Source organism: Monopterus albus, unplaced genomic scaffold, assembly GCF_001952655.1.
Source record: "Monopterus albus unplaced genomic scaffold, M_albus_1.0 scaffold83.1, whole genome shotgun sequence".
NCBI classification, from domain to species: domain Eukaryota; kingdom Metazoa; phylum Chordata; class Actinopteri; order Synbranchiformes; family Synbranchidae; genus Monopterus; species Monopterus albus.
The window spans coordinates 543050-553262 of NW_018127963.1; the positions used below are offsets into that span (position 1 = coordinate 543050).

The 10213-nt window shown below is 40.6% G+C and overlaps 2 protein-coding genes across 3 annotated transcripts in view; both read left to right on the top strand.

Annotated features, from left to right (window-relative positions):
• The window catches only part of rxrgb (retinoid X receptor, gamma b), a 31642-nt gene extending 22777 nt beyond the window's left edge, over positions 1-8865 (top strand). Inside the window, exons 1-9 of one of the 2 annotated variants that reach the window (XM_020607088.1) lie at positions 1149-1273; positions 2759-2903; positions 3158-3337; positions 3734-3894; positions 5213-5342; positions 5827-5959; positions 7368-7459; positions 7876-7981; positions 8380-8865. In XM_020607088.1, the coding sequence (XP_020462744.1) occupies positions 2759-2903; positions 3158-3337; positions 3734-3894; positions 5213-5342; positions 5827-5959; positions 7368-7459; positions 7876-7981; positions 8380-8527 (1095 nt within the window). In that variant the 5' untranslated portion in view covers positions 1149-1273 and the 3' untranslated portion in view covers positions 8528-8865. Of the gene's footprint in view, positions 1-1148; positions 1274-2758; positions 2904-3157; positions 3338-3733; positions 3895-5212; positions 5343-5826; positions 5960-7367; positions 7460-7875; positions 7982-8379 lie in introns of those variants that run through there. The other variant, XM_020607089.1, reaches the window with a different exon arrangement.
• Positions 8866-9991: 1126 nt separating this feature from the next.
• The window catches only part of lmx1a (LIM homeobox transcription factor 1, alpha), a 9276-nt gene continuing 9054 nt past the window's right edge, over positions 9992-10213 (top strand). Inside the window, exon 1 of the mRNA XM_020607041.1 lies at positions 9992-10008. Coding sequence (XP_020462697.1) covers positions 9992-10008 — 17 coding nt within the window. The remainder of the gene's footprint in view (positions 10009-10213) is intronic.

Here is a 10213-nt window from a genome sequence, read left to right on the forward strand (position 1 = left end):
TATCAGAGTCATTTGTGATCTTAACACAGATCCTTTCTCTGCATTTTTTCACATTGCATAAATCAAACAGCAACAGCCACAAGGATGCCCTTTTTACCATCTAGCACTAAGTACTTAGAAAGAGAGTGCTAATGGAGACACTTTCTCTGAGTGGTCCACTGAATGAACTACAAATCCCACATGTATGTAGTGCTTCAGAGGCAGGATCGAGGCCAGTGTTACAGGACGCTGTACCTCCTGTGGCTCAGGAGGTAGAGCGGGTCAATTCCCAGCTTGTCCAGTCAACATGTCGAAGTGTCCTTGAGCAAGACACTGAACCCCCAGTTGCTCCCGGTGATGACACCGGTGTGGGAGTGTTTATGAGTGCAAATGGGTGAATGGCCAAGTAGTGTGAAAATGCTTTGAGTGTGCTGCAATACATAGAAAAGTGCTATATAAGTATAAGACCATTTACAATGTAGGCCTACACTACTTCAATCACAGTATGAATTGGTGCCTTTAGGGACAGTCAGGGTTAATACAGTTGTAAAGTCTTTTCACTGCTTGCCAACAATCAGTGGCCAAGTTGCCATCAGGTCACTGTGTGATGTAACATTCTGTTTTCATGGGTGACCTGGCATTTGTGAGCAGTGCTGAACTGACAGCATTGTCTTTTATAACAGACAAGAGTACAGAGAACATAAGTGTAGCTGTGTAACCTGGAGCGCTCAGGTGAGTCAGGCAGGCAGGACCTCCCGAAGGTGGTAAGCAGAGGCAGGCAGACTGAGGTGGGTAAAGTGGAGCTGAGGCGAAGCACGGAGTAGAGGCAGAACCAGAGCCAGGCTCTGGCAAGGGGGTGCACAGGTGAGTAGCAGGGTAAAGTGACGGAGACAGGTAGGTAACAGCGTCACTGGCCGAACAGGAAAATACAACAGGATAGGCTGGGACAGGAGACATGTGTAGCTGGGGATTCAGGAAACTCACAGGTAAGGTGGCCGAGCCAGGAGAGTCGACAGTGTACTGGCATTGTCAGGAGCAAACCAGGCAGGAACGAGGAATACAGTGAGTTTCTTCAGCGTTGTCAGGATTGTAGTAGAGTCAAACCTAGTCAATGGACCAGCAAGAGACTGAGGGAAAGGAGGAGGGCTGTAGACGGGAGATAATAAGCAACAGGTGAAAACAATGAATGATGATTGTGTACTGAGGTATAGCTGGGGCAGGTGAGGTGACACAGGGCAGGAAGTCTAACACAATTAGAGCTCTTCAACCCAGAAGCGGAGCTAAACCATGACAAGTAAACCATTAAATATTGAGATTTTAAAAGCTGGAACCAGTGACTTTTGGGCATTTTCCTTTAAGAAAAAAAATAATTAATTGGTTAATATTAAAGTTGTAGATTAATTCTCTATTGATTATCAGATCAATTAATTGACTAATCTTTTTATTAGTGTTTGTGATTGTATCATGAATTGTGCCTTCAAAACTCTCTGTAAATCCAAAACTGCATGAGTGTTAACTGAAAAGAGATCAGTTTTTTAAGTGATACAAGAGTTTCACTGAAAAGTGGAGACATGATATGTCTGGCCCATTAAAGACCCAAGTACAGTAAGCCTTTCATGTAAGATGTAGCATGTTCTTCTGTTAATCCATATGAGTGCTTGTAGCTCTACAGCAGTATCTTTGTATAAAATGCCACGTATTTGAACTGTGAATGCACTGCATCAGGGAAAGATGAAAGACAGAATAAAAGTACTGTATGTCTTAAATACTGTACCTGTCACTGATGGAAGGTCACAGCCATAGAGCCCTGAGTTCAGTCTGCCATTAGAGAATAGGCATCACATCATAAAAAAATGATAAAAGAGCCCAAGATGACTGTGAGAAGGATGTCAGTGCTATGTCGTGTTGTAAGATATTTAGGACTGTAGAGCATATGTAAGTCAACCTAGTTTCCAGTTGGAGTGCAGATGTTTGCACATAAACAGTTAAATTGATGTAAAATGCACAGCACAAGCATGCATTACATCTGGCTCTCATCAGCAGGCAAGGGTCAAAGGGCACAAAGATAATAAGAGAAAGAGAGAGATATGCAGAAGTCAAAGGAGAATGAACATGTTGCTTTGTTTTGAACATGTTTTGTCTGTCATTTAAGAGCCTCCTACTGAGGGGTGGAGAGTTTTAGTTATTTCAATCACAGTCACCTTGATGTCTCATGAGCTTCCTTGTCATATATGAGACCTCGTGTTGTAGTAAGAGTAATCAGTCACATTACGCAACCTGTGTGAAACCACCTCAGGCATCATTATCAGAACAAAGTTAAAATTTAGGCTAAAAAAACTAATTATGTATTAGCATTTTAACACTTTTGAAATTTCTTTAATTTCAGTATTTCGAAGCTCCAACACTGAGCACCCTCTGCTGTTTGTATTTAAGAACTGCACTAGCTGCACACGTGACTTTTCTCATATGCCGCTCTTTGTCAACAAACTTTAAAAAACCTGCATGACAAGCCACAGAGAGAAGCCCCAGCTCCTCCCACTATCCGAGCATGTGATCAGGCCCTGAAGTACTTTCACAATAAAGTGTGTGGGTGGGAAAAAAAAGAACGGAAGACAAAATGAGACAATAGAGGAAGGGAGAGAGTGTCATGGGACTACCTTAACACTTTTTACTTTTACTTCCCCTCAGCTTCCTCCTATGCTCTGTTCTGTTTAATTCTGGCCACCTCAGCTTCAAATCTTTGTCTCTGTTCCCCCCTCTGTCTTTCTGTTCTCCTCAGATGAACTCTATGAATAGTGTTAGCAGCTCAGAGGACATCAAGCCTCCACTGGGCCTACAGAACCTGGGAAACATCAACTACCAGTGTACGAGCCCTGGGGGGATGTCAAAACACATCTGCGCCATTTGTGGGGACCGTTCATCAGGTAATGTTAGAGGGTGAGGAAGAGGGAGAGGGCTGGACAAACAAATGTACACTCTCCTCAAACCTTGCTTTTTGTTATTCTGTTAATATAGTTACAAATGGGTCATTCATTGTGCCGCAAATGGCAACATGCTTTCAATCCTGATTCCAAAGATGTGGCCATAAGGAGGCTTACAGTCCACGCTGTGAGCTTTGCTTACTGGGAGATATCACTGGCTCAAAGCAATACTGAAGTGGTGGGCTTTGTTTCCACAGGAAAGCACTATGGTGTGTATAGCTGTGAAGGATGCAAAGGCTTCTTCAAGAGAACTGTCCGTAAAGATCTTACCTACACATGTCGAGACAACAAGGAGTGCCTCATTGACAAACGCCAGCGAAATCGCTGCCAATACTGTCGCTACCAGAAGTGCCTGGCCATGGGCATGAAGAGAGAAGGTGCATGTGTGTGCATGTGTGAGAGGCTTCTTTTAACAGTGGGATAGGTCTGGGCAGGAACTGCTTGCCTGTGTTCTTTAATCTCTTCCACACCATAGAATACATAATTACAAATGCATGTATTTGTACTGGTATTGTTCATTAATAACATATGGAATACATAAGAAAAAGATAGTGAACATTATGGTTCAAGTGATTACAACTTAGCACATATTGTATTTGTTTAATGTGTTCTTTGCTTATACTTTGCTTGTGGACTGTTTTAATGTTTGGGAGTGTTATATCACTGATATTATGGTATCAGTAATATCTAGTCTAGACGATTAAGAATGTGGAGTTTGGCCTTAAATCTATTTCTTTGTGTGTGTGTGTGTGTGTGTGTGTGTGTGTGTTCAGCGGTGCAAGAAGAGAGGCAGCGTGGGAAAGAGAGGGGAGAGAGCGAGGTGGAGTCTACCAGCAGTTTCAATGAGGACATGCCTGTGGACAAGATCCTGGATGCTGAGCTGGCTGTGGAGCCCAAAACAGAGACGTACAGTGACGGCAGCCCTGGAAACTCAGTAAGAATCACATTCACGAATTACTGATCATTGTTTTTATTTTTTTTTTCTGCATGAGCCTGCAGTGGTGCCTAACAGATGGGTGAACCACTACATGCTAAAAATATGCTGGTTTATGATTTTGGGCCTAATGGATGATGTTCAACAACATATACAAGCTAAGCACAGTGGTTATTTGCTATTTTGAAGCCAGTAGATAGGGAGTCAGTGATCAGTGCAAGTGAAAATTATTCTGGCAAAGAATGCAGACCCATGAATTGTTACATTCAAATGTTGCTCTGATTAGTAAACTAAACAAATAAAAACAACACATACTCAGCAGTCAGTAGGACTGAATCCAGGCTCTGCTGTGTTGACATAACCATTCAAGATGTAAAACTTCCACATTGATTTTGAGAAGTCAGTAAATTACCTGTGAACTAGACACTTATCATTTATTGAGTACAACTATACAATTTCATGCAATCCAGTATGACAGTCTCGCAATAAATCCTACACCCACAGCTCATAATGTTGACTTCTGGTTATACTGTGTCAGAAAAGTGGTGATTCAGTTCTCGGGGGATATCTACTAAGCTTTTACAAATACCCTCAGCACCCGAATTACCACCACTGCTGCAGAGGGAACTGTGGCTGAAATTTCAGGAGAAAGCAGGTGTCAAACTTGTGGCCCTGCTCTCAGCATGGCAGCTGTTAGACATCTAAGACCTCATTTGAGTTAAGAACATGTTTGAGGAGAGTGAGGGTGTTCGTAAAGCGCATTGCTCACCAGAGGAGAATGTGAGGGACTTTTACAGGCTTTCAAGTCAAACCATGCTTCATTTACTGAATGAAATAAAAGATGATTTGACCTCCATTTCAAAATGCGTTTGATGATTTCTTCAGCCATATTAATGTTTGGTTGCTGTAAACATACACTTTCTTCTACACTTCCTTCCTACACATGAGTAACAGCCTTCAGGCAGCAGAACATAAGCAGAGGTGTATATAAATTAACACAGCTGTGGCTGTGCTCATTTACATCATCAGCATTAGTATAAATGAAAAAATGTGCACACCTGACAGTAATTTGCAACAATTTTAGTAAATATCCCCCACGTCTTCTAATCATTCTGTCTCCTCACATAGCTGTAGCTGGATTTCAAGAATGCATTAAAACATTCACAAGTCTTAAGAGGAAATTATTAGTTTACACAGTAGGTAAAAATAGCCACAGCTGTGCCTGTTCACTATCTGCTGTTAGACAAATGTAAGGAGTTCACCACATACTGTAGTTATTGACTGTGTTTTGGCATTCTTATTTTTTGTTCCTCTCCAGACCAACGACCCTGTCACCAATATCTGCCAAGCAGCGGACAAGCAGCTATTCACCTTGGTGGAGTGGGCCAAAAGGATCCCGCACTTTTCTGAGCTCCCCCTCGATGACCAGGTCATCCTACTGCGAGCAGGTAGACGCACATACAAAAGCATAAATTCAGCAGACATACTGTATGTGTATGTGTCTAAGTGTGCATATGAAGATTTACAAAGGTACTTTTCTGTACAATTAGTTATTTTTTCTACAGCCAGTCATCATCATGGTGGTGTAGTATTTTCATGGTATCTATTCATTTCCAGGCAGGGAGTCTATTTAAGTCTGCTACATTTGCTCAGCACATTTTTGTCATCTGGTTTAATGGAGCAGTGAAACCAAACATAATGAATAGTACTGTATTTGCCCAGACCCAGCGGTGTGGTTTGCAGCTGAACCAGCACTGACCTCTGCTGGTGAGAGATTACACACACAGGCCTGAAACAGGAAGCCAAGAACTAAAACGATGCAAAACCGACAAATCACAGACATGATTTCATATATTATTTATGCAAATTTGAGATGGACTTAAAGGGATTATAGAATGCAGAGGTCACAGTTGTGTGCTCTTTTGCATCTAGGTTGGAATGAGCTGCTCATCGCCTCATTCTCACATCGCTCAGTTACAGTAAAAGATGGTATCCTGTTGGCGACGGGTCTCCATGTCCACAGAAGCAGTGCCCACAGCGCTGGAGTGGGCTCCATTTTTGATAGGTAGGGCCTCATCAAACATAAGGCAAGACTTGCTGCATTGTATAGTCTTGTATTGTCCTGTTGGTTACAGGCAGTCAAATGCTCTTATTCAGTGCATGTATATGGATATGAGTGTCATATGAGCCATATGATCCGGTTTTTGTACTATCCCATTTTTATGTTTGTTCGTGTAAACATCATATTCCCATTTCAGAAACTAAGATAAACTCTTTTGCGAAACCCGAATGTGCTAGGTGGAGTCCTCAGAAGGAAACTGGCATACTGTTTTATCTATACATCTTAGCCAGGTTTCTGAACGTTCCAGACTGTTTGAGCAGGCTTGGCTACTGCACACAAGCAACTTGAGATAAACACAAACAATGGGCAGTGAAAGCACTGGAGCGATGAAAAGACAGAATTTTGAATTTTGGTAAATGTACACAGTATTTAGATGGAGAATGCATGGAAATGCTGACCTATTCCAGTACACAGTGGATGAGTTACAGGACACAGGCTTCCTGTCATGAACAGTGGAACAAGTCAGATCCTGAAGAGAAATTACTACATGGCCAAACATCAAAACAAAAAAAGGGGTCTCGTCCAGCCACATTTAAATTCTTCAAAATACTGGATGACATGCACCGTCCACTCTCCACTGTACAGATGTGAGGAGTTAACATCTGCTTCCCTGTCTAATGATGCTGAGCCTAGTAGGCTCCATCATCTCCAGATAGTGTTAAGATGTTTAACTGTTACTCATATTAGCATGCAGGCCTATATGTCCTCAGCCCTTTTCAATATGAAAAATGAATAAATACAGTTTTGTTGAAACCTTTTTCAAATTATAATAAGCCTGTTAGGCTATTCATATAGATCAGTATAGAAGATAACATCAGTAACCAGGATACTAGTTTTTATCATATACACAGGGATATGCATAACCAGATCTTGCTCTGTTCCATGTAAACACCATATGCAGAATATGATACTCTTAATAACCGCGGTACTCATGTCCATGTAAAGGCACTCATTGACACAATGGAGAAGTAATGAGTGTGAAACATCAAACTAAATGAAAAGATGAAATCATAACAACAAAGCATTTTTGCCTTCATACTGTATCTGAAAGGTATTTACAAGGCTGCCCCCTATCATTAAGCAGGTGAAACTACAAGTGAAATGTCAAGTGTGTTAAAGTAATTGTTGGGTGAATGGTATTAAACAATAAATCTGTCAAACCACTCCAGAGGCATTGTGGTCTGAGGTAGGAAGATTATTGCCATATGACTATAGGCAACTGTTGCCTTAGTTGCCTTCGTTTGTGGTGTGACTCAAGTTTGGTTGAATGCTTAGAAATATATATATTGGTTATTAACTTGATTCACTGTCAGTGTTGTGACTCTAAAGTTTTGCTCTTGATCTCCTGCAGAGTTCTGACAGAATTAGTATCTAAAATGAAAGATATGCAAATGGATAAAACAGAGCTGGGCTGCCTTCGAGCTATCGTCCTCTTCAACCCAGGTCAGTAATGTTTCCTGTCACCTTTACATTATGCTAGAAAGCATCTCAAGCAGTGCATGTCAGAAAGGAGCTGTCTCGAAATTTTGAATTCCTCTAGTTGTTTGGTAAATGACATACACAGATGTAATATTCCACTGCTTATTTTGATATTTGCAGTGCAGTAACTCAGCAGATGAATTTTTCATAGATTGGTCAAATATAATATTGGGCATCATAGTATGGTATTATGGCTACCTGGAGAGTTTTCACTGTGCACCCATGTGTTTTTCCTGCCCAGTTCCTGCCCTGCCACAGTTGCCTTGTAACATCATAGCTTTCTCTTCTTTCTGGCCATCACAATTCTGACTGCAGAGGTAGATGTTATATAGGGTTACAACGTGGCTGTGCCTAACTGTGGTTTTTGGTATTTGTTTCAGATGCAAAAGGTCTTTCAAACCCACCAGAGGTTGAGGGGCTGAGGGAAAAAGTCTATGCATCGTTGGAGTCATATACAAAACAGAAATACCCAGACCAGCCGGGCAGGTAGGAAATGCACTACGTTACAGGATCAATCAGTATCAGACGCTATTGTTTAATTGCTGCTTTAGTTTGTACAGAGCAGTGAAGATGACATTACATTATAGCAAATTCCTAAATAACTAAACTCTTCTGACCATACTAAGATACAGACCGGTGGTGTTATTTTTTAAAGAAAATAGTTGCAATTGATTATTTTCCTTTGCTGGTGAGAGCTAAATAAGATTAACAAGTAAATAAGTGAAATGGTTTAATTAAATTGGATAAGGTTTTACAGATTTTGAATAATAAAACATAGTAAAATGGTTTTAGGAAAATGTAAATAACTTATACAGTAAAAATCTTTAAAATGATCTCTTAAGTCTGAATTTGTATAATTTCACGTTCTCTCTTCCTGTCGCCAGGTTTGCCAAACTGTTGCTCCGCCTGCCTGCCCTGCGCTCCATCGGGCTGAAGTGCCTGGAGCATCTGTTTTTCTTCAAACTGATTGGGGACACACCTATCGACACCTTCCTGATGGAGATGCTGGAGGCGCCTCATCAGATCACATGACACCAGTCTCTCTCCCCCTCCCTTGTATATACTCCCACATTGTCATCGATATGAAGAAAAGACTTGATTCATATTGTAAAACAGCATATTTTGTACCAAGCAAAACAATGTAATTAAGAATTTAAAAAGTATTTGGAGGTAGTGGGGAGCGTGAGATGGAGGTCTGAGTACACTGTCACTGAATTCTAATAAAAATGTTAACAGATTTTGTTTGTAACTAGATGATTTCAGCTGTCTGTTTTAAAAGCAACCCAATGCAATTTGAAAAAGAACAATATTTTATTCAAAGAGGACTTGTATAAAAAGAGAATTCCCTGCATTTCTTAAAACACACTTAAGAATTCCTACAGAATAAAGTTATTTAAAAATGTACAGTATGTGAAATGTGGTGTTTATGCTGTCTAATTTTTACTTATATAGAATATCATAAGGTTTCATCACAGTTAAGAGTTAGACAGATTTTGGTTTTTGAAGTCAGTGCAAATATTTTATTATTCTTTACTCAAATTTTGCAGGTGTTACTATTCTCAAAAAGTACAAATTAGTGTTTACTGTTAAAACCTGATCTGCTGAAACTGCAGGTTTTAGTTTTTCAGATAGAGATGATATCTAGTCTGGTTTGTGGCAGGGCAACTGTGATGCAAAAACTATGAATGAAAAATATCAAAAACATGTTTAATCTATATATCCTAATAGAAGAACAGTTTAGCTGCATTGGAAATCCAAATCAACCAAGGCCTGATGGCTCACTTTTTCAAAATCTGAAGACGTTGACTGGTCTTCTTAAAAATGTGTTATTTGAAACACACAAAAACAAAAAGGTAATCTGAAATGGCAAGTTTTCCTGTGAATCAAACATTTGTACTTCTGACTTGCTTATATCTCTATGCTCTGTCCACCAGATGGCACCGATGGAGTGTAAACGTAAACGTAACACACACAACTACACACATCACACGTGTTTTCATCACTTCAGGAAATGAAATTAGTGTGAATGGGCACCTAAAAGACAGGTGCTGGTCATGGCACACTGAAACAAAAAATGAGAAAAATCACAGCCCGAACGAAGGCAGTCCTTTTTCTCATTTTTGATTCTTCACTTTCAGGGGACATTACACTGACTGACACTGATTTCCTGGAGACCTACCCCAACTTTAACCTCAGTCTAACCTTAAACCAAGTTATCACTCTAAAATGTAATGATTTACCGTATGTTCTGGGGACTTTTTGTCCCCATAAGGATGACAAGACTCCACAATGTGATTGTGTAAACAGATATATGTCCCCAGTACATACATCTGAGAGTACATATCTATCTTTTTTGAAATGTCACACATATCCTTTAAAGGTATAACTGTTTAACCTGCACATCACATCCTGAACAGTATTAGGCCTGTTGGTTTCTAATGGGGCAAAAAAAAAAAACTTTTCACATGCGTCTCTGGTAACTCTGTGGCATTCACCATGGGGGGAGAGAGCGTGTGAGACAGAGGACAGAGGGAGAGAGGGAGGGGGAAAGCGAGAGGTAAACTGCACCTGCACATGGAGGAAGTCTCTTTCTTTCCCTCTTTCTCTCTCTCTCTCCCTCCCTCCTTCCTTCCCATTCACTTCCAATATATGATAATTGATAGATCGCCTGACTAGTCGATAACTCGTCAGACGCTCTGAGGAGAAACTGATGCGCTG